Genomic DNA, 25,377 nt, shown 5'->3' with positions numbered 1-25,377 from the left:
TTCAAACTTAAGCTGTATGCTAAGGAGACATAATTTTTCTTTCAATTTGAAACAGACAATTTCTCTTTCTTTGTAATGTGTTTCAACTTCATAGTAACCTGTGTGGCTCAGAGACCTGACAAGTTACCTCCATGATACTTGGAGACTAGATCTTCTCTCAAATCCTGATAAAAAGGAGCATAATGAGGGAATACTTCCCAGTTTTCCCCCTGTTCCATTCACGACAGAGCTGACACCAGACCTGCTGAATTCACCAGTGTGCTGATGTATAACTGCCCAGCGTTGCAAGTGGTCTTAGTTGGAAATCACAGCTAAGGCTGTTGTTTACAGCAAATCAAACGGCAACGTTTATTAGGACCTTTCACCCATACCTATTCTCCAGAAATTAATAAACCTTCTGCGTAGCACACATAGAATATATTATTTAGGTTTACTTAAATCGCTGATTTAACATTTATGCACACCGATATGCTCAAAAATTCTAAAACTGAACCTAAAGTCACAGCAAAGAAGTTACAGGGTTTTTTTTTTCCAAAATACTATAGAAGATTTTTGTGTTCAGTTCTAAAGGAGCCAAAGGTGACACTTGTAACATTAAAAAAAATGTTCAGTTGTCACAGTTAAGCCATTGCGGTGTGATATTGAGGCAGCATAGACAGGGGAAAATGCACCAGAAAGCAGAAGCTTCTTACTATGAAATGTCAAAAGACCTACCGTGAAAAAAGGCATATATTTTTTATCTCTGCTACTGAGGTGACAGATACATTTCTGCAACAGGAAAAAAATGTCTGATTGTCATGTCACACTGTTAAAAGCAAATGAGCAACTGCTTGGCTGAGCTCCTGTTTCTTTAAACCGCACCGGCATGCTGCAGCATTTTAAACGCCACAGAATTAACATGTTACACACATGTTACACTAACAAGACCCACTCTGACAGGCCTGTGTTACGGTTGACCTTGGGGCATCATAACCCGGTGGTTGCCGTGTAGTTGAAAAGAACTAAATTATAACAACATGAAATGATAATCACAGGTGTCAAGTCAAGTCAAAAATCAAAAAACTGGGTGAAAGTAAGAAGTTCAAAGACCATGGTCACTGTCATACCCATGTAGAAGGTTGGGTTGCCCAAATAAAATAACTTCTTCATTTATGATCATGTATCTCTGAGAGTGTTCACCAGAGAACAGAAATAAAAACACTGATATTGGTTTGTACTGGCAGATGTGCTTTTTAAAAGTAGGTGCAAAAGGAAGCATAGGCTGATGAGGACAAATTTTTAGCCCCTGTATGAAATCTAAAGTTTTTGTCAGAATTCCTGAGCGTTTTTTAAACAGTGTGGAGTGAGGAATTTTCAACGCAGCATTTCTAGACATAGTCATTTTTTTTGAAAAGCATAAATTATATCTATTTGCACATGATAATTTCAGAGAAAAAACAAAAACAAAAATTACCAGCTTCATATTATTAGCCACCTGCAAAACTGACCTTTTTATTGAACCATAACGCAAACCACTGCTGTGCAATGATTTAACTTCAACTGCGCAATGCTCAAAGTTTGAAACATCAAGTTAAAAATCAGGGTTATCTTCTGATTTACACACAGTATCAGCACGGGTTTGAGCTGTCACTTGAGAAAGCATCATACCAAAAACAAAACTAGTTTAGACTTGAGAAAAAGAATTGTTGATGCTTACAAAGAGGGAGATACACAAAGTTATCACAGCATTTCCAAGTGCCAAGAACTAGAGTAAAAAATTCAGAGAAAGCCAGACACAACAAACCTGGCAGAGGTAGGAAGCAAAAGATTTCAAAGGCTCTGGAAAGGAAACTAGTGAGAGATGTGTCTAAGGACAATCACTACTGCGAGGTTGCAGACCAAAAAACCTCCACTTCTGCATAAGAGACATCTTTAAGCCAGACTGAATTATGTTTAACATAACCTGGAGAAAGATTATCCATACGGGAAGAGGAAACCAGAGCTCTTTGCCCACAACAAAGCAAAAAGTAGGGAGAGGCATATAAAAGACATATAACCCACGGTCCATACAGTGAAACATGGTGGTGGGATTATTAATATTATTATTATTATTATCATCATCATTATCATTATTATTATTATTAGTAGTAGTAGTAGTAGTATTAGTATTATTATTAATATGTGGGGATGGTTCAGTGCATCTTTAAATGAGAATCTCATCAAGCTCTTCTAGCATGACAACGACCCAAAAAGTACATCGATCCAAGGGAAGAACCCTGATTTTGTGACATTACTTTAGATTCTGTGAAGTAAAAGTAAAATAATGTAAGCATCTAAAATAAAAGTTGTGTTTAAAATTCCTTGCTCTATTTAAAAGCACTTGGGAGAGAAAGAATAGGACCCAATATATAACCTAAAGGTACTCCACAACTAACTGGGGACACAGATGCCAAATACTGTCCGAAATGGAAAGAGAAACTCTTAACTGAGAAATATGACTGGAGCCATTTAAGGGCTTTCCCTCTAATGCCTACACCACAATTCAAAATGTGTCAGGAGAACGCCATGATCTGCGTCATCAAAAAGCACGATGGCAACAGAATTACTAGCATCAACAGTTAAAAGTGGGCCATTAAAAAAAAAATCATAAAAGGGCGGTTTCTGTGCTGCGCTATGAATTGTCGGAATGATGTCTGTCATTTATAAATGTGAGATTAATTAATTTTTGGCAACATGTTTATTGATTTATGTCCTACTGCTGAGCTTATCACACTGATTAAGCTTCAGTAAATACATCTTCAATTAGAATCTAACATGATTTAAGATGATTATAAACAATACATTAAAGAGCAGCCTGTGATGGTGCTGTGGTGGGAATTTACAGCCCAGCTGCACTGCGAAAATATCTTTTTATATCAACTGTGTCTTTAAGTGCCAGTCAGTGCCCGGGGCTCACAGCACTCAAAAGATACACACTCCCTCAAACACACTCCTCATTAATATGCAAACGCTTTGGTGGGAGTCATGACTAATACATTCCCCTTAATTAATGAGTGGTGCTCATAAAGCCCCGAAGCAAGTCGGCAAAATTATTTTGCTTTTCTCTTCCCAAGGATTTCCTCCTTAGGTTGAGCTGTAAAGTGGAGGTGAGTGTTAACAGTGTTTGTGGGATGTGTTAGAGTTTATGTGAAGGGATATGAAAAGTAGTCGACATTGATGGCAGGAAGAGTTGCGTGATTAAAAATTCAGGGTTCTAATAGCTGTGAGCTAATGGCGGTGAGAGCAACACAATCCAAACACTGATGGACACAGCTGCTTATTAAAGCTGTTTAATGTCTGCTGGCCAGTTTAAAATTATAAAGTGAAAGCCAACACTGACAGATAATGAGTAAGTGAAGAACTGACAAGCTGTAATAAATCCTAAAACACACTTAAAGGCTCTATTTTTGTGGCATTGGGATGGCTAGTTCGAGAAACCCTTCGACCTTTTGGGGGTTTTTTGGTCCTTAAATTTCACTTTGCCTGTCTGTGCAGTGTTTTTGTTCGACTTGAACAATGCTACAGGTAGGAGGGGAGGCCAAACAGATGGGAGGTTCATTCAAATGAGGCTGCGGAAAGCTAACTGTTGGTGGAAATCATGCCAGAAATTGTGCTGAGAAAAGAAGCATGTCCCCTGGTGCGAATTCAATTTGCTGCCAACCTAATGATTGTATCAACAACAGACAACAATAAATTCTGTATCAAAAGTATTTACATTTACAGCAAGAGTTGGACTCATTGTTGCACTTCTCTACACATCGAAAAAGTGATCACAGTTACCTGTTATTAACAGCATTTTTCTTTTGAAATTGTAATTTAATTATTTAATATCTCATCTATGCTGGTTATGATCACTTTGTATTTATTCAACAATAAAACCCTGTGATCCTTTTCAACTTAACTGCTTCTGTTGCAGTCTGTGTCTAAGTGAAAAACAGCTGGTATGCTTCAGACACAGTCTGTGCTTTGCACTTGTCGTTGCACTTACTGAAATAGAGCCTTTGCTCTTTAGATTTATTGTGCTTTCCCCCCCCCAAAACCTCGGGGACTTCTTTGTACAAGCGTACAGAGAGTAATGTCATATATATTTCTAGTGCCATTACACTGGAAAAATGTGGTTGTGGACTTTTGACTACCTTCTACTGCTATGGACTGGTACTTAAATAGCGATTTTCTAGTCTTCCCACTCAAAGTGCTTTTATACTACATTCACACAGTTTTTTTTTTACTCTATTCACTTCTGTGCTTTTACCCATCATGCACACTTATACACAACCATATACATCAGGGGCAATTCTGGGGTTCAGCATCTCACCCAAGTACACTTAAGTACGCAGACCTGGGGAGACGAAAAAGAACCCTGACAAAACCACTGCTGCCCTCTAGCTGGGTGTGAGCGAGCATAAACAATTTTTGTTGTACATGAAAACAACATTCCTGCATCCAGGATGATCCAATTCGTTATACAGTTGGCAATGTTTTTAGCTTTTCTGTTTCCAAAATTTCTGCCAAGGTGACCATGTATATACCATATACAGTTAACAAGAGAACACTTGCAGTGTGTTGCTCATACCTGAGACATTTTACTATAGTCAGAAGCAGCTCTAGTGTGGAAATAAAACCAGCAGGCAGTGGAAGCTGCTTATTTGCTGGGTCTTTTTGTCAGCAGGGGGATGAGCACGCACTGTTTTGAGGTCACAAGAGGCTATAAACCTGAACAGCTCACTCTGATCTCTGCTTTCTGAATTATGGAGAAAGGACAGAAATGTGACCCTTTTGTGGGAAAACATTATTGTGTATAGTGTCCCCCTTTTAGAGACTCAGTAAAGGGTTTTGATGGCTAATGTTTGATTTTCTGAGTTCATGGAACAAGAGTTTATGAAGAAATAAATGGTGATTTGTGCAAAATTTGGGGTCTATTTTTTAACTGGTTTCAACAATTTTAAAGTGAAAAAATGTAGAAGGGTGCCATTCAAAAAATTCGACATTTAAGCTCTCAGATAACTTTTACCAAAGTCACAGACATTTAATAGGTTTGGACTTGGTGATTACAACTCCTATTAAACACTCCTCAAACCTTCTCTCAACAATCAGCAGCCACTTTATGCTCTGAAAATTGTAATTGTTGATGCCAACAAAGCAAAAGACCATAAAAAAGCAAGCACTTGGCAACAGTGGGATGGAAGGAAGAAGGAAGGAAGGAAGGAAGGAAGGAAGGAAGGAAGGAAGGAAGAAACTTCTGACAGAACCATGCTCATCATCTGCCGCGACCGGCTGGAGGTGAGGGAGGAACCAGTAAGAGTAACAATAACTGTAAGAAGTTTTCATCAAGACTGCTACAACTATTGCATGGAAAGGCTCATACGTGCCGAGGTGTCAGTACCAGTTGTGTCTTACATTCCTCGAATGTTCTGTATATGCTTTGAATTTTATCATTGCGCAGCTAGCCTATGTATCAGTCTTCACCAGCTTCTTCCATTTTTATTTACTCTTTTACTTGCAGGTATACCCTGCAGCGCCTCTTCACAAGTCAAGTCTATTTTCTTGTGACTCATGCATGTAACTACATGAATTGCATACTGAGCTATGAGTGCTGCCAAAAAGTGATCGAGTGCACAGCAGGTCTCTGGCTGAATGTTCTATGTCAGATGCATGAATGACTTTTAACTGATCCTACTTTTGCTGCTGATGCTGCTTTCACTATGCAGCTGGTGTGGAGGTTTGAACCTTCTGACTCGGCACTGCTACTTTTTTCTTGTGTCTGCCATCAAAAAAGGAAAAAGTTAAAGTAGTAGATAAAAGTTTTTGGCAGCAGTTCACGACTTCATAAATACACCTTGCATTGAGTTACTACACAGTAGAGTTCTTTAGACATCACTAACAAATATCACTGATTAGAAAGACGCTAAAATCCTCCAAGCACAATGGAGGGGTCAAATAACAGAAAAAAGGATAACTTGAATTACTTTGGTAAAATTGTGTTCCATGTGCTCAATAAATCAATACCAAACAGTAAATGAAGAATAGAATCTTGACTATCACACAGCACTCAAAATGGACATTTAAGGAAATACTTTTCATACTGGTTGTAATCAGCCTGGAAGCTCATAGTAGGCTGTTTTCTCCTGGGGAATCGTTTTGTGCATCTACTTCTAAATGTGGCGACACACAACCCTTCCCTACCCTTTTGGGGTAGGGAAAACACAAATGAATCTACAATGTATGAGAGCTGATATGGTCTCCAAAGCATTGACTACTCTGCTACTGACTTAAAATTTTTTAAACTATTTATTAGCGATTATTTTAACTGCATTTTAATATAATTTCCAATGCACCTATTTTGTTAAGCTAACACTGGCTAATATGGGAACTGTATTTTAATGTATTTACATCTACCAGCTGTGGCAACTCTTATTCACAGATAACCATCAGTGGTCAGTTATAGTATCAGTTACAATATTAGTATTGGTCTTTTATAACCAATACTATATACAGATACTATAGTATCTGTATATAGTATTGGTTATAAAAGATCCATTAACTATCCAAGTTTCTTCAGTACAAGAATCTGTTCACTAATAAATGTTTCACTGGAACATCATTACACTGGTGTAGATACCTCAGTGATTCTCCAGGAGATAGCAGCTTAATATGAGCATGCTGCCCATCTATATCAGATGAAGTCTAATTAGTGATGATTATAGAGTGATGTGGTGTCAGATCTGGACATGCTGAGGTGACATCCCAAAGCACTGGGCTAATGATGCATAATGACTGATCATCAGAGCCACGGACAGTGGCCGCGGCACTCACGGAGGCTTCTGTACTGTCAACAGATGCTAATAGGCGGATCAGAGGCAGAGGTTATTTTCTCATTTTGATGAGAAAATAACATGTTTTTCATCAAAACTAGAGTTATTTGAACAAAAAAAGTGAATGAGTCACAATGACAACATTTACATTATTTTAAAAATCCACATGTAGAGTATTTCCTCTTACAAAGAAACAAATCTTCAGGGAGGCCTTTTTGAAAATGGAGACCGCCAAGTTAGAAACTTGGTGCAATAAACCTGAATAGATCTATGATCTAAACTTTATCAGGCTCCGCATAAAAAAGAAATATCAGAAATCTTTTATAATATGATTGTGTGATTTTAAAAAGATGAAAAAGACTAAGAGCAACTAACAATCAGTGGATGCACAGCTGCAATGGTGATCAGGTAGAACAAGTTAAAGGACTACAAATCATAGTTGCTGTCTGAAGGTACTCTTTAGCACAAACTGCACGATGAAACTTTAAAAGGCCTGATGAATAAATACTGGGGGCAGATTCTGTAGTCAGGTGAGACCATGACACATTTGCTCAGCTAGGATCCATCCTGCTTACTGTCACTCTGGCCAGCACTCCAGTGAATGCATAGTCCTGACATGGCAGGTGGGAGTATGATGAAATGGGGCAGCATAAGTACAAAAGGTGCTGGAGTGATGACATTTACAGATGGCACCATGAATGCCGGTTGGATGTACCAAAATGCTGGCTGACAAGTTGAGTCCCAATTTCACCTTCGCAGAGGAAGAACATTCAAGCACGATAATGATCCAAAGCACACTGTCAAAATCACACAACAGTTTCTGAAAATGAAAAAAGGGAAACTATGACATGGGCAGGTCTCATGACATAAATCCAGCACAATACCTTTGTGGTATTTTAGACCCCTCTGGCAAAAATGTTTGTGAATAATAGCAGAACATAAATCCGAAATGTATGCAGTGTTTATACAGAAGAAGGACTCACATACAGGAGACCTGGACAAAGCCGTAGATTGTCCCTAACCCATCAGCAGAACTGGTATCTGCTCCTTTGTGCATAAGCGCTGCCAGAGATACAGAATGACCTCCCACAGGCCACTGGTGTAACCTAACTAATCAAGCATTCAGAAACATGAGATGTCCTTTAGCAGGCTCTGTGCTTGTTCTCTGCTCACCATGCCGCCTGATTGACATTTCCAATAGAATACCTGAACTGGCAGGACCACCACTGGCACTTCACCCTGATTACGTGACAGACATGAAAGGGTCCGGAGAAGCTGTTAAGAATGTTGTGCTGCCTATAACATCTTTCAGCAGTGGGTCCTAGGTTCATCCTGGGGCATGACATTGCTTTCAACACCACAAGGTTGCACCTGAGACTGCCCGGGTGCTCAGTGATGGTATGGTCCAGATCTGATCGGAGATCCCCCAGGACACCATCCATTTAGGAGCGTGCCCTAACATTGTCAAGCCTTACAAACTACTGATTAGCATTTTAAGTTGCTACAATGAAATTTCGTTAACATGGCCTAGCCTGGCGAATGATTTTTTCACTTTGATTTTTGGGGTGTCTGTAAACTTCGCTCACTGTAGGTTGATCATTTTCATTTCCATCAGACAATGTGGTATCTTTTCATTCCTAAAAATCATTACCCAGTTCACATCAGGATGGTTATTCAGCATGTTTTTTTTCCTCATTGTGATCTGACGCATTTTCTAAGTGTTCCAATACCTTTTTTTTTTTCTTACCAGTTTATATACACGATGAGCTACGTTCTTTCTTCAAGATCGAGTGGGCACTGTTTTGCTGCTATGATCTCCAGCATCAAAGACCTTAGACACACTCAGTTGTAATTAGTGTTCACAGTGAAGTGAAAGCCCACAGGCCCTGCTCAAAAAGCTCAACAAACTGACTAAAATTAAGGCTGGCAAACTGTAAGCAAACTAGATCAGGGGTAATTTCATTGAGGATATAGTGTGCAGCACAGTTTTAGCATATTTTCAAGATTTAAAGATGATTTTGTCATTTTGATAATCAGGTGAGAAGTTTTTCAAATGGGGACAATAGTAGAAATTAGAGCATATTGTGGTGTTGTTATTATTGAATAGACTCATAGCAGAAGCTGTAAATGAATGCCAAAAAGGCCACAAAACCCCCTCCAAAAAACAAAACAAAACGACTGAATTACCCCTCTTCATTTTTTTTTCTTGTGTTAAGCCATGTCATGATGGTGCTTAATGTAGCTTTCTCAAAAAATATGTCAAATGAAACCAAGGACTTCAGAGTGACGCAGCAGTGGATACGTAAACACTCTTAATTACAGTTATTAAGGCAGTATGCGCCAATACATGTAATCCCGATGCATTTTTGACATATTTGCATTCTCATGTATGGTTTAATAATTACATTTCCTTTTCTATGGCTCCATCAGCTGACTGCGTGGCATTTATGGAGAGCCTTTAAAAGCTCCCTTTTTCACTCTAATCGTTTACCCTCCAGTAAGTAAATAGCACTGCAATCTTTACACCACCACTCGACTTTTTCTACGCTTTAAATGTTTAAATGAAGGCCCATTTATCCTTGACTTTTGGTTTTCTCTTTTGCATTTTATATATTTAGTCTTTATCCTTCAAGCTCGGGTCCTGCGCTAAACCTTTGCTACTCCTAGGACTGCACGCTTCTGCACAGAGATCTTGGATGTTGTTCCTGGGATCTGCTGGAGCCACTCACCTAGCTTGAGCCACTCACCTAGCTTGGACCACTGTCCTAGTGTCCTATCTAAAAGTGTGCCTTCACCCTCCACATCTTCTCAAGCTCTTCTCTCAATTCAGTTCAATTGTATTTATGCAACGCCAAATCACAACAGTCGCCTCAAGGTGCTACAATAATACATACAGAGAAAAACCCAACCCAATCATACGACCCCCTATGAGCAAGCACTTTGGTGACAGTGGGAAGGAAAAATTCCCTTTTAACAGGAAGAAACCTCCGGCAGAACCAGGCTCAGGGAGGGGCGGCCATCTGCAGTGACTGGTTGGGGTGAGAGAAGGACAACAGGACAACAGACATGCTGTGGAAGAGAGCCCTTGGTAGTTCTCGATCTTCTCATGTGCCTTCTTCCTGATGTTGCTATCACTTGTACATCTACATCTGTCCTTTTCCTCTGCCTGTCCGCCTCCACTATGTCCGGTTGGTTAGCCATCTCCAGTTTGCTCGTCTATATCTGGACGTCCGACAGGATCTTAGCTTGGTCATTATCAACCACCCGAGGGGGCGTGTTTAGGATACCAGCCACTTTCTCTATCTGGCAGACAATGTCAATAGCAGCTGGATGGTATAGTGGAAACACTACCCTTTAGTGGTGACCAGGGTGTCTGTATCCAGAATGGGTGCCTAGGCTAGTAAAACTAACATCTTGTGATTCACTTTTACTTTACATAATAAATTTCTAAAACATGTCCTCATCTCTTAAGCTTCAATCGACACCTCGTTCAGTAATGTCACGCTGAACACTTCAGTAATGTGAAATTTAATGACCAGTGACAGGCCCATAAAACAGACCAGAGCATGGCAGAAATTTCAAGGGTTTTTTCATCTTTTTTTTTCCTGGCAACACAAAGTCATCAAGCTCACTTTCCACCTCAGCCTTGCTGCTCACCTTGACAAGATTCAAACTCAGCAGAGATCTGTTCCATGTCACAGGGGAAGAAATATTGACACCCTGTCATAGCATTTAGCTTTGAAGGACATGGATTCCCTAAAATATGTTGTAGAAAATTCCTCACTTGTCTGTGGTATTCTACCTAGAGTTCAAGAGGCAGTTTACTTTTTAATTACACCTTTTGTTTTGATACTGCATGCAAGTCATATGTTTTTTAAATGATTTCTTGGACTATTATTATTGTTATATTAAATGAAGTAGTTTGTGCACCGTTCCCCTGCTTGGCCTTCATCAGGTTGGGAAATGATGCACAAATAATATTCTTTTTCCATAACTTATTTTTTTAAATGTTTTTTTTTCCATTTCCATTATACATTACATTCCAATATAAGACCGGTGATGCATCAGTAGTACTGATCACTTATGTACAGTATATTACAGTAATGGAAGTTGTACAACCTCCATCCCATTTTCTTTTCTGTCTGTCTTTGCTTCCTTCTCGTCTCTTTTCTTATTTTCTCTTGAGGCCAGGTCACTGTTTCCATCCTCTCAAACACAATCAGTATCAAAGTCACTAGACCATTGACCCCCTCTAATAAACAGGCTCCCTCCTTAGGGTCTAAGAGCTCTTTTTCTTTAGAGGAGGCATGCAGTGGATCAGTTCCCCGCGTGTCTGCTCTAAAGTTATTAAAAACTGCACAACCGTTCTAAAAATCTTGAAAGAAATCATAGTATATATTATAATATATACTACACTGGAACCAAATGGGACACCTAAAACACTTTCACCTATAGGAGCTGCTCAGCCATGGAAACCAATGCCACGAAGCTCCTGGAACACAGTTTTTGTGCCGATGTTAATTTCAGAGGTAGTTGGGACTCTGTCTTTTATGCATTATGCAATGGGACTGAAAAGACTGAATTCAAAGATCAAGAGGTCTGTCCCAATACTCCCACGTCCATATAGTGTATCTTGCCCCCCCCCAAAAAAATACACCACTGGTACTGATAATTAATGGGGTTTTAATTTTATTTTCACATCATATAATGTAATATGCACCTAAGTTACATTTGCGTGCAATTATCGACCTCTTACTTTAAAACATAAGTGCCTCACATCATGCTGGATATAATATGTTTGTGTACACAATGCACCTGACCACACAGTTTAAATCCTTTCTGTGCAGTAGCGGCAGCTCATAATTGAAATACAACTCCTTTGATACCCAATGAAGTACACAGCTAAAGGCAATAAAGACATTCAGGTTGCAATTCACATTAATGAAAGCATGTTCCATTAATGCGCTCTGTCAGTAAACATCCCTCCCATGCATAGTCACAGTCACATATTACTCTACGCAGCTCGATCTGTATTCAGCCAAGGGAACAGGAAGACAATGCATCAAAGAAGAAGAGACAGTCTTGGAGAAAAGGAGCGTAATATGATTACAGACATCACTTTGGATGGTTGTACAGTCTGGTGATGAGCAAGAAGAAACGCTCCTTACATTGAACCTTCACAGTGAAGCTAAATATAAACACCAGCTTTCTCAGAGGGAATTACAAATGGATGAAAGTGAAGAGTAAGGGAAAGTTTTCTGGCCCCTTCCCTGCTTTCCCAAACTGCGTTTGATGGGCTTATTAAATTGGCTGGTGCCTGGCCAGTTTAACAGCATGACCCCTATTTTTGAACATTTAATGTATACAGGGAGAGTTGCCAAGGTTTCCAGGCTCGTCACACCTGGGCTCCACAATCATTAGATGTATAATTGGAATTCGATTTGATTAAATTTTCATTAAACATGTAATGCATCTTGGGGTATGGGGGGGATGCAGCCTTTTCCATTGCTGGCTTTAGAAGAATATATGTGGCAACTGATGCATGAAATTAATGGCAGCTTCTTTTGGTCAGCCATACAGCAACAACTGAGCAGATTATGAACAGCAGGATTTTTAAAATAAATCAAGTATTGATTATTAGAGTGCAGATGAGGACAGAAGAGAAATGTCTTCATCAGCATGCTACTTAGCTGATGAATCTTTTTTATTGTTATTTAAGTTAACAATGTAAAAATAGCACCACTTTTTAAAAGCTGAAGGAACAATAGGCAGACTAATGATATTGGTGTGATTTTTTAAAAACATACCTATATTAAAAAACTGATAAAAATGTAACAATTTCAAGCTTGAAATCTTTCAAGACTGTGGAGATTTCTGCAAGGTGGAAATATTATGGTGCTTGCTCAAGGTCTGCCCTGATTGTTTTAATGTGATTCCAGTCACAGCTTATGCTTCTCAGAGAGAATGAGATGAGAACAAACAACAAAAATTCATTTAATTTAGACAACAATATAATTTTTAACATAAAACTCATTGTTGCAGCTGAATTTTACTTGTAGTCCTTTAAAAATAAAAACAACCTAAAAACAAAACAAACAAAACCCTTGAGTTATTGGTTCTGCCATTATTTAGCTAACATAAGCTAATGTAAGTCGACTGATCGCAACTAACCAACCAACCAACCTGGTGACGTCAAGTGAAAAGGCTGTGAAAAGCAGGGCTCAATGGTGTAAATTGGCCTTTATACACGTACTGTTTCATGTCCACTGCAAGCCTTATCAGCACCTGCTTAATGAGAGCAAATCATCTAACACCCAGAGATTATAAGTGCAAGTATAACATAATTATAAAGCGGGAAATCATAACATCCTTGTACTAGCAAAACATTTGAGCTCTTGTTCACTTGTGAAGTTCAAACAAATTACCTTAACTATACTCAGTTTTGTTGTTGTGTTTGATTCCATTAGTGCAGCTGGGGTAACAAAGGGATTAGCAGTCATTCATTTGACCAGGACAGAAACAAACCATAAGGACTATAATAACCAAATCAGCCAATCTGTAGCCTAGAAGTGTCACTTGGAACATTTTGTTTGACTGCAATTAGCATGTTTGTGCTCACATTAACCAGCATACAAAAGCAAGGAATGAACGTGCAGAGAGCTCACAATCAGAGGTGCCCTGAGGAAAAAAAAAAGACACCACACTCACTTTCTAACTACCTCTTTGGTGTTCTAATTACATCAGGAAAGGCCCTGTTAGTTTAGCACTGAAAGAACATGAAAGTTACTAAAAAGCATAACAGAGACTACAAACAAGGCAACACAGGGACATGCTCAAAGGAATGCCTAGGGTCAGTTATATTTGTTTGTTTATTCATTTTTTTGCAAACTGAAAACTTGTGTGGTGATATAATACATGGTGGACACAAGTTAAGACTTTATTTGTGTGTGTAAATATATGCTCACTGGCCACAGTTGAACAGGTACACCGGTTTAACTGACTGTTAATGCAAATATCTAAAGAGCCAGTCATAGAAGGTTCAAGGTGAGCATCATAATGGAGAAGAAAGGCGATTAAAGTGATTTTTAGTGTGGCATGGTTGTTGGTGCCAGATGGGTTGGACTCACACACTGATCTACTGGAACTTTCCGACATAACCATCTCTGGGGTTTACAGAGAATGGTATGAAAAAGAAAACATCATCCTGCGGACCTGCTCTCTGAGTAAAAATGTTTGTTCGTGTAAGAGATCAGGTCAAGCTGGGAATAGGAAGGCACAGGTAACAACCACTCATTACAACTAAAGTATACATAAGAACATCTCTGAATGCACAACACTGTGCAATAGGATTGGAAAAAAACATAGTCTGGTCTGATGAGAATTTCTGCTGTGTCATTTGGATGCCAGGGGCAGAATTTGACATAACGAGAAAGCACAAATGGTTCAGGCGGCTGATGGTGCAATGGTGTGGGAAATATTCTCTTGACGCACTGAGCATCATTTAAACACCACAGTCTACCTGAGATCATGTCCATCCCATGGCCTTAATGTTCCTGTCTTCCGATGACTGCGTTCACGAGTATAACACGCCATGTCTTTAAGCTCACATCCTCTCAAACTGGTTTCCTGAACATGGGAATGGGTTCACTGTACTCAAACGACCTCCAAAGTCACCAGATATCAATCCAATAGAGCATCTTTGGGAATTGGAAGTTCGCAGCATGGATGTGCAGCCAAGAAATCTGGAGCAACTCCATGAAGCTATGCCGTGTCAAGTCAATACTGAAGAAAATCTGTGACAAATGTTTCCAGCACCTTGTTGACAGGAAAAATTAAAGCAGTTTTTTAGCCAAACTTAGTATGTAGGGGCTGGTGAGTGTAAGTACCATGTTACAGCACAGAAACACTGCATACAATCCATGCAAGCAGGTGGGTTAGTGCGGGTACAGCACCTTTTTTAAAACATATGGTTTGACTGACAAGTGATCCCTAAGGTGGGGAGTGTGAACACCAGTGATAATGACAACATTATTTTACAAATCATGCACACATAATGCCTCCTACATCAAATGCCCTTTAAATAGGGACACCAGATGTTATTTTGAACATTCAGGCAGCAGGTAAACATCCCAGACTGCTTTAGGCTGAATACAAACTTCAAGAGGGGAAAGTACAGAAGCCTCACACTTTCTGCCACCTCTCTTTCTCCCTCCATTCTTCCAATGTTTCTGCAGAGCTGCTTGCTTACTTCTATAGAGGTGAAATCAAGTGGAACCACAATTACCTTGGCCTCCTATTGTTTACATGGTGCTGTTTTCACAAAGGACAATCCCCTCCACCAGGCAGGAGAGAGACAGCTGAGAGAAACTAAAGCAAAAGGTTATACATGTTGTATAAGGGAACTATAGCCAGTGTTCCTCCAAGGAAGGAGCTGCTCATATTGTAATACTAAGGATGGGGCCTATAGTAAAGTAAGCTTGTGGTCTGTGTGTGGAAGAAGTTGATAGATGCATCATGTCTGTTGAGACACATGTGATACATCCATGAACTCTGTCCGGAAGCAATGGCAGGAAGAAACAAACAAACAAACATGCAAGAGTAAAGGACATTTTTCATTTGCAGTCCCTCTCTGCCTTGTTTCTGCTTGGAAAGTATATCTGATAATTCTTTTTTGCATTTGTTTATTTTTTAATTATTTCACCTGCCTGAGAGCTTGACAGCATCTACAATTAATAGCTCAGTCAAACTAGAGTAATAATGGAAATGCAACCTCATTGTAACTACGGAAAAATTAATTGACGCAACAACCGCTGGGCAACCACTTGCAACTGTAAGGTGACTGCATGACCTGCATGACTGGTGACTCGCATGACTCGTGTTTCCAAACTTGGTCAAACTTGGACTGGAATCACTTTCAGACAGATTGGAGGGGAACCACGGTTCCCTAGTAGCTAAACTGCCGTCCTGCATCAACTACGCCACTATTTGCAGAGGAATTTTCCTGAGCGACTTCCTCGCTAGCCAGACTGTATTCATGGTGGTCCTCAACATAATTCAGCTGCTTCTCCAAAAAGGAACACATCCACAAACTCTACCAAGCAACTGGTTAAAGCATTTGGCGATTTATTTATCTGCAAATAACATATTTGAAAAGGAGAAACTTATAAATGGCGAAAGTTTCTTGAAGAAAACTTGTGAGTGTACACAAAAGCAAAAGACACGCAAACCCCTATAACCCCACCCCACACAAACATAATCTGTGGGAAACACTGCTTCCAGTATATTTAATAATTAAAGTTTAACAACTGCAAAGACTGAAGCTAATTTGCAGTTTACTGAAAAGCTTGGGTTCACTTTCTCCATGCTAATTGCCTGATAGAATAAGAGACAAGAAAAAAAATGGTGTCCAGTTTTGTGTCTCCTCCTTAATGCAGTTGTAATAATATCATTACCAAAAACCTTTTAAGATCTAGACACAATGCAGAATAACAATACAGATTTCAGAACAAGCAACCAATTACACAAGCTAATGTGCAATCACATTAACATTGTGAAATATGAGCAGTCACCACCTTTAGCTGTGAACGCTAACTCTGTTTTACGTCCATGCACAGGATCTGACACCCTCGAGGAGAAGCTGAAGGAAAAGCAGGAAGTGGGAAAAGGGAGACAGCAAGACGATTTATCTCTCCCAGCAGATGCAGAGAGTGCTCCTTGGGCTCCCAGTCAGCTGCCAGGACAGTTTACAAGCTGCAAAATGGATTGATTGTCCATGGATCCTTGTCCCTGTGTTGCTGCCAACTGCGAGCTAATTAAAGAACACTTTCTCTGGAGAAACACTGAGCACCAACCAAGCACATTCTATTTACTCTTAAGAAAACACGCTGCTCTAAACAAAAGGATCAATCTGTAGCCTGCAAGACACAAGTTACTACAATGAAATGTTTTTTTACTTTGAAATCATGAATAAATATACATCTTTAAAACACAAAGTAATAGGAAAAACATTCGAGCAAACAGGGATGACACCCATTACCTCAGTATTGTCAGTCTGCCTTTGCAGGTGCATGTAAAAGGCACAGGGCAAACTGTAACCTACCTAATGGAAAGAGAGGAACATTTTAAGCAAGCTATGCCAGACCAGTAGTCAGTGCAATGTATACTGTAAAACAGCTTTAAATCCACAGATATAAATTTAAACGGAGCATTTGTGCTGTTAAAAGTAGGCATATATTTTGCTGAAGCTGCTTCCATACTTTGTCCTGACATATACCTCTGAGAAGGTCGGGGAACAACGCTGTTATACATTTGTTCTTTTTAATCAAAAATATCTAGGGTAGAAAAGCCATTAAATGAATAAATGGCAGCAATCAGCCATTCTTATTCCATCACACGCTAAGCTTTAAAGCTTTAAAAAGACAACTGCTGAGGCATTTATCAGTTTGCATTCACTTCTGTGTATGCTTTAATTTCAGATAATGAAGTAAAAGTTTCAGCAGCACAGTTGCAAAGCAGCAGTGCCTGGTGGCCTCTGGACACCAACATGGTTTTTTTTTTAATGCATGTGAATCATTGGACCAGCAGCACGAGTCAGTGTGAAAGCTGCAGCAAATATTAAGAGCTACTGACACACATGTGAATCATAGTATTATCTGGACCCAATTACAAGAATCACTCATTCATTTTTATTGTGTACTCTCCTCAAGAGCAAAATGTAAACAAGCGCCTTCACTGGAAGAGAGAGAAATCGAGCTGTGTCAATGTCCATGTCCATCTACCAATTAGACATGGACAAAACATTGTCCTTTTCATTATATATGTTTACCTGACAGCTACAGACCATTCCATTTTAGTCCTGCTTGACTTATCTGCAGCCTTCGATACTGTTGATCATGCTACTTGTATTAACAAACAAAACTGGATTGGTATCACTGGTAGTGCTCACAAATTATTTTCTTCTACTTATCAAATAGATACTTCAGAATTCATATTAATTAGTGTATGTCCTCATCTGCACTGCTAGTATGTGGAGTCCCCCAGGGCTCAATCCTTGGACCAATTCTGTTTTCTTTATATGCGCCTATGGAATCTCCTACCATTGCTATGCAGATGATAAACATTTATAGTTTGGCAGCCTCTCCTGCCTCAAAGAATGTATTCAAATTGCCTTCATCTCAATTCCTGTTAAACTGAGGTTCTAGTGCTTGGCCCAGACAGTTTGTCTAGGGAGGTTAGCGATGTAATCATCACTCCCCTCACCAATAACATGAAATCATCTGTTAAAAACCTTGGCATAATTTTTGACCAACACCTGAATTTTGAAACCCACATCTCAAAGCTCACGCAGTCTTGTTTCCTTCATCTCAGAAATATTGTGAAAATCAAACCTTGACTGTCATTCAATCATCTTGAACTTTTTGTGCACACTTTAATTTTCTCCTTGATTATTATAATTCACTTTTCATGTGTGTCTCTCAGTCCTCCATAGCTTGTCTCCAATTACATTCTGCACTAACAAAAACTAGCAGGCCGTCACATATTATACCGATCCTTGCAATCCTTCACTGGCTTGCAGTGAAATTTAGGATCCACTTTAAAATTCTGCTATTAACATATAAAGCTCTACATGGACAGGCCCCTGCCTATATAACAGAGCTTCTAAGACCTTTTCAGTGTAGCCGGCCTTTCCCATTGTCTAAACAGTGTCTCCTAAGTGTTATTCGCTTTGATTTTAAAACCAGAGGTGATCATGCTTTTGAGGTTGTTGCGCCCAAACTGCGGAACAGCTTTCCTCAGTGAATCGGTTTGGCTCACTCTGTTATTTCTTTTAAATGACAGCTGAAAACTAATTTTTATAGGTTAGCGTTTCCTTAATCTTTCCCCCTTCATTTTTGGCCATAGTTTGCAACCACTTGTTGGAATTCATGTCTGCCGGTATGGCTGATTATGTGTCTGTTTATGTGCCTGTATGTTTGAACATATACACTTATCTTAAATGTGTGGCTTTTATTTGAACTGTGAAGCACTTAACTCTGTTTTGAAAAGTGCTTTACAAATAAAACTATAAAAGAAAGTAATACAATTATAGTTATTATCTGTTGCAGATTTATATTTCATGATTTCATGATTTTTCTGTTTATGGTTAGGAAAGAAGCTTTAACCTTTTTAACCATTATGCATAAAATAACATTATAATAACATTATATGAATAATTTGGGACATTTTAATTCGTGGATCTCTCTCTCCGGGAGTACCAAATTCAACAGATGTTACAGAGTCACGAGTACAGTCTGAGTCACCGTCATTTATTTTTGTGTGTTGCTCTTTACTGTATCTTTGCAGCAGAGAGACCTGAAAAGGTGGTGAAACAGCAGATCAGACAGCTAGCTGCTTAGTTCAATATCCAGATTATCAGCATAAACCCCTTGAAATATGGTATGTATTTTAACCATAGTCTATATACTAAATATAGAATGTGACAGCGACTGTGACATCAACCTATTTGTTTTGAACTTGACAATGTGAAGCCTCAGCATTAATCTCACCACCACGTTAGTCTTTTGGATCCTGAGGCATGAAATTTAGATGAACAGGTAGATTTCTAAATGATCAGCTAATACTAACAAGCTTGGTTTGTAAGCGGCATTCTGCATGGTTCCAATGACACACTCATATCGGCTATTTAGTCCAGAGTAACATGCTAGTTAAATGCCAGAATTTCCATCACTTTTTGGGATTGGCCAAATTAAACAGCAGGTCATATTATTTGTCATATAATTTAACTTCCCAGAAAGGAACACACAGCACAGACACAGAATAGATGCAGTTCAGTAAGTCCAATTACTGGAGGTGAGGCCTAGCAGACAACACTCAGCTGTCTATGTCGGGACATCTGCCAATCAAAGTGACATCCAAGTAGATGGTGAGGAATTTATGGATGAATTAGAAAAACAAAACAAAACAACTAAACATCCCCACTGTTGTTGTTATAAACTGGGAACCTATCCACAGAGGATAGTCTGTACCAGGCTGTAAACATACTTTTTATAATGGTGCATTTTAGCATGGGAGTGTATGGAACTCTACTCATTAGGTAAACCTAGCATACCACAAGTCAGCCAGTATTACAGCCAGGGGTAGGTACTGGGGCGGGTGGAAATGATTAGCACTGAGTGTATTAGCATACATACGGATTTGCACTAAATACAATATCTAGTTAAGACTGAAAGTAAGGCGTATCTTGAGAGATATATATTTGCATATATCTGGTCATAAAGAACTACACTGAATACTCTCAGGATGATCAGTTATCCATAAGTTGCTAACAATGTAAACCAAAATGGCTGCCTGCTTGTGGTGCTAAGTGAAAGTTGCATGCACCACACAACATTGCCACAGATCCCATTGGCAAGACTGCAATAAATGAAAGAAAGTAGGCATAACCACTTACAACTTGCTATTCGTTACAGGTCGGGTGATTTTTTTTTCTTTTGTCCCACAAGCCAAAGGAAAACTTTCAGTTAGCTCCAGTGCCATCGCACATTACACCCTGGATAACTCACTGGTACACTACTGGTCAGTTTTGACAATCCTTAAAGTGAGTCAGTGACATATTTCCATGCATGCAGACGCACCGGTGCAAGAGTACTCGTCCACTCTGGTGAAGCCTGGTAGACAGTCACAGCGATGGCTGCCGGGCAGGTTGACGCACACTGTGTTGGACTGGCAGTAGTGCATCTGCGTCGCGCACTCATCAATATCTGAGGACAAAGAAAGAATATGCAGCGGGTTAATAATTCTTTAGGCTTCTTTAAAGACACACCTACTCCTTTTGGAACTAACAAGTGAATCGCTTTTAATCACCTCACAAAGGAAGGGTGTCTGAGCCCCATCTTGATGCACGAGTCATTAATTAGAGTTTTGCACAACCGAAACTGCACACACCGAAAAACCTCAGACAAACAAAGACACTTAAATTTAAGTATTGCTCGTATGGTTTAAATGGAACGATCATGCCCAGTACAATGGAGAGAGAGAGAGCGTGACAACTGACTGAATCGAGCACACCAGAAGCAATCACGACAAGGAGGAGAAAGGAAAGGAAAAGGCTGATGAGATAAGGACATATCAACTGAAGAGGACAAAGTAGAGCAGGGAGTAGAGCATCTTTCCTGACATCTATTATGTGGAGCTAATATCATGATATATTACGTCTTCTCTTCATACACACAGGCTCTCTCCTCCTAATGTAGCTTGAAAGACATCGTATGAGCACTAAAACATGGAGCTCGGGGAAGCATTAGCAGAGCTGGATGACTGCTGATGAAATGGGATTGGAAACACACAAGGGAGGCGTTATGCAGAAGGGAGCCCTAAATTTGCGCTCGTGCGTTTGTACAGTGCCGAGTATTTATGCGGATGTGAGCAGAAGAGAACCGGTTTCCCGAGGCTAACAGGCCTTTCCACCACTTAAGGGAAGGAGAGAGTGAGGACAGCATTTCCATATCCTCTCCTTGGATAAATACATTCCAGCCTCGAGGTGTTCAGCTCACACTTTCCCCTTACAATAGAATGAATGTGTATGAAGTATGTAATTGACTTACATGCAACACCCATAAGGTTTTTTTCTCGGTGAGTTTCATCCTTGGAGAGTGTACAGTAGCAGTGTTAAATTCCACAAAGAGAGGCCGATCATGTATTCAGGCATACAAAGGCATTGATCTCCTGCATCAAAAACATGGAACTTATTTGAGTGCTTTGAGGCTGAGCGACAGCACCCGAATCTAATTTTCATCTTGTCCTGAAGCACTGCTCCGCCTAAAAAGCTTACTCATTTGATTAACCTTTATTGGCAAAAGGTGCCAAACTGTTGTTCAAAGGTTGATGACAGTCGACACGGAAACTCAATAACTCAAAGTCGAGCACTCGCTGCTTTTGTTTCGCTTTCACTTAAAGCAAGACGACCCTCTGGTGTCAAGTCTGAGGCCGTGGCAAGACTTTTCTGTTGTTTTAAGGCCCTGCATCCCCTGTGTTTGTAAAAGTCTGTGTGTGTATTCGCCCTCTGCTGCCTCCTCTGGGAGCATTGTTGCAGGTGAGGTCTGCTGACAGAACTGAAACTGTCATTTCACGGCGGGGGGATGGAGGAGAAGCGGTTCGTTTTTCTGTTCGTTTTTTGCCAGAGTGTGTGTGTGTGTGTGTGTGTGTGTATGTGTTTCTCTCTGCCACTCTACTCCCTCCCCACACCCCCATCTCTCTGCCCCAGACACTACACCCCACCTCCACCCTTCCCCTTCCCAATATGAGCTCACTTTCTTCATCTCTCTGCTGCTTTATTCATGCTGTGATGTAGGTCAGGGCTGGGTAGGGGAACAGCTAAAAATAAGGCAGGATAGGACTCTGTGCATGTATGAGTGTGAGTGTGCGCGTGCTTGTTTACGTTAGCTCATTTCTTTGTTGTGTACTTGTGTGTGTCTGGGAGAGAGATGGGTAAAAATAAGGGTGCTGTGTGCTTGGATCCTGTGAGACAGAAAGAGAAAAGAACCTTGTTCATTTGCTGTCGTCTGTATGTGTACGCACTAGCGCATTCATCACCTCTTACTGTAGGGGTCAATGGAAACAGCTTTCTACGTTACAACAATATTGTTTCTTGTTGATGGAAACTCCTTTATTTCCTTTACCTAGATACTCACAGATCGCGTGAATGCATTACTGAGGGTGTCTGTAAATGCAAGCTTATAGGACTCACTGCAGCTGATCAGTCACTTTTATTTTCTCTGTTTGAAGTCTGTGAGATGAAGCTGCTGCTACAGCCTCTGAATGAAACAGAGATGGAAATAAATTTTGAGATAAGTCCCTTTCGACTTCAAAAGTGACTGTCAGCAAATGTGAGACTTGCTTGGTGCTTGGTGGAGAAAGTGCCCTTGAATGTGTGCTTCCACCAGTGAATGTTTTGCCAATGTTTTACATCCAGCAAACTTTGAATTGTTACTCAATTTAATTTTCAGGTTTGTCAGGTTTGCACACTGACTATCACTCAGCACTAGGCCTTACATTTTTTAAAAGAGATAGAGTTCAGTTAAATGGGTTGCAAAGGATGAAAGGCCTTCTCAGGTATTGTTCTTTTAATCCAGATCACTGTTTAGCTAAGCAGTAATACAGCTTTTATGGAAAAACTCTTTATATCAAACAATTCACAGCCTCAGTTCAACTTACAAATGGGGTATTTGGCTGAAAAACACTGTATTAGACTGGGTCCTTCATGTCATGTGGTTCATCTCACATCTGAACCTTGCCCTATTACAGTCATATGAAAAATAATGTTTTCAAAGAAGTCTATAAACTCCTGTGAAAAATGAAGCATACCCCATGATTCAGTAACTTGTAGCAATAGAATGAAGTAATGGTTTTCAGTATGACTATCAGTCTCTCACATCATTGTGATGCAATTTTGGCCCACTCTTTTTCACAACGTTGCTTCAGTTCATTGAGGTTTTGGGGCATTGATTTATGCACAGCTCACTCGAAGACTCAGTTGCATCATTTCAGTCGGGTTGAGCCTGGACTTTGGGCCATTGCAGCACATTCTTGTCTTTTTCAGCCATTCTTTTGCAGAGTTGCTTCCATGTTTGTGATCATTGTGCTGTCGTGTGACCGAGTTTCAACCAAGCATTAGCCGTCAGAAAAATCACCTCACATTCAACTCTAGGATATGAAGGAGCTCATTTAGGCTCCGTTCACACTAATGCGTTTTCGTTTGAAAATGCATCGTTTTCTGTCCGTTTTGGCCTCCCGTCCACACTGAGACGGCGTTTTCCCCAAGGAAAACGCAGCGTTTTGAAAAAAGCTCTCGAAAACGCATACATTTCAGAACTGAGCTGTCCCGTCGCAGTGTGGACACTGGAAAACGCAGACTTTCGAAAACGATGATGCATGTTGGTCATATGATGCAGTCATGTGACCACTTAAACCAAGATGGCGGACGGCATCGGACAGCAGTTGTTTTGTTTGCTCACAATTTTGGTAGTGAGTCGTCTTGCGTTTCATGCATTCGCGGAACTGCAACGTCAGCGTTTTGGGCCATTTTAGTGTGGACGCGCAACTCTGAAAACGACTGAAACGTTAGTGTGGACGCGGAGCGTTTTCAGATGAAAACGCCGTTTTCAAATCTATCCGGGCTAGTGTGGACGTAGCCTAAGTCAACTCAACAACTGCAAAGTGTCTAGGTCCCAAATCATCACCCCTCTGCCACCATGCATCATGCACCATGCTGGTTCCAAAGGACAAATCCCCCAAACACAAGCTAAGCAACATAGTCTATGACGTGTAATGTAGTGAGGAGTGCTTGGATCTCTACATAGGAGAAACCAAACACACTCCACAATATAGACTCAGCTGCACACCTGCACTCTTAAGGAGGTCAATGTTTACATTTATCTCAGTTTTGCCAGTTTAGCTCTATAGATCAGCAGCAATCATCTCCAGACATGGTTAGCAGTGTAATATCGACATAAATATATCCATAGATCCAAGTTACAGTTCAGTTTATTCATGTCACCACTAATTCATGTGATCAATTTAAGAGCTAGAGCATTTTTTTGAAAACAACTTAATAAGAACCGTTTCCTTCCTTCCTTGAAATCATCATCCTTCTAGATAAAAATCTCATCACTGTCTCAGTAGATTGCCTTCTTACACAGTAACACACCTACATCTGCATTCCCCCGTTCTTTGACCTCTCTCTCATCCTCAATCTATTCTCTTCCACACTGAAGTTAATCTCAGTCTGCAATTACACACCATGATAATTGAGACTTGCACAGGGCTTTCCTTTCCGCACACAGACATGTGCTCAAACATTAAATGGGATGTTTCATTTATTTTTTCTATGATGCACTTGGTGTAAACAGCTAACCATTTTTTTTGTTTATTTTCGCAGTGAGAAAATAAGGGTTTCCAATAATAGGCACTTTTACAGAAATTATTATGCTTGTATGCAAGTGTCAGTCACTGCACAGCACGTAGCTGCAATCAATTGAATGCATGAAATGACATCAAAATCACAGCAACAGTTTCCAACTTAAGCAAATACAAGAGTGCAAACAGTACCGCCTGTATTCATATAGCAGCAAGGTGATGGTTTTCTCAGTCATGCATAGCGTAAATCAGGACTAAGATTAAAACTCTCAAGTTATGCCAACAGTTTGGAGGCCAGCTCACTTGCTTGCTCGCTTGTTACTCACAGTTGGATGAGAGGATCGTCATCCATTTTGCCTCTGTGCAGGTCCAGATCAAGATCTGCTTGTTGTGCCATAAGAAAGAAAATTGCCATCGACTCAGACAATAATTCCACACAAAAGCTATTGTTACCTTAGACAGGTTGAGCCCTTGACACGTGTAAAGCAATTTGCCATGTTAAATACTGTTAAGACAGACATGGCTCCATTGTGTTACAATAAATATAAAGTTGTTAATATGAATAGTCCCTGCAGCCCAACAGGAAGTTCCCTCGAGTGTGACCCCTGTTCCTGTGACTCTCTGCTTCCATATG

The 25,377-nt window shown here is 40.0% G+C and overlaps 1 protein-coding gene across 1 annotated transcript in view; it reads right to left on the bottom strand.

The window, feature by feature from the left end:
* Positions 1-25,377, bottom strand: part of LOC100705180 (protein kinase C-binding protein NELL1) — a 292,322-nt gene that overhangs the window by 75,069 nt on the left and 191,876 nt on the right. The window contains exon 13 of the mRNA XM_005458917.4: positions 20,465-20,590. Coding sequence (XP_005458974.1) covers positions 20,465-20,590 — 126 coding nt within the window. The remainder of the gene's footprint in view (positions 1-20,464; positions 20,591-25,377) is intronic.

Source organism: Oreochromis niloticus, linkage group LG1 (genome assembly GCF_001858045.2).
Source record: "Oreochromis niloticus isolate F11D_XX linkage group LG1, O_niloticus_UMD_NMBU, whole genome shotgun sequence".
NCBI classification, from domain to species: domain Eukaryota; kingdom Metazoa; phylum Chordata; class Actinopteri; order Cichliformes; family Cichlidae; genus Oreochromis; species Oreochromis niloticus.
Note: the sequence above shows the minus strand (reverse complement) of the source record. Positions and strands in the feature narration are given on the sequence as shown.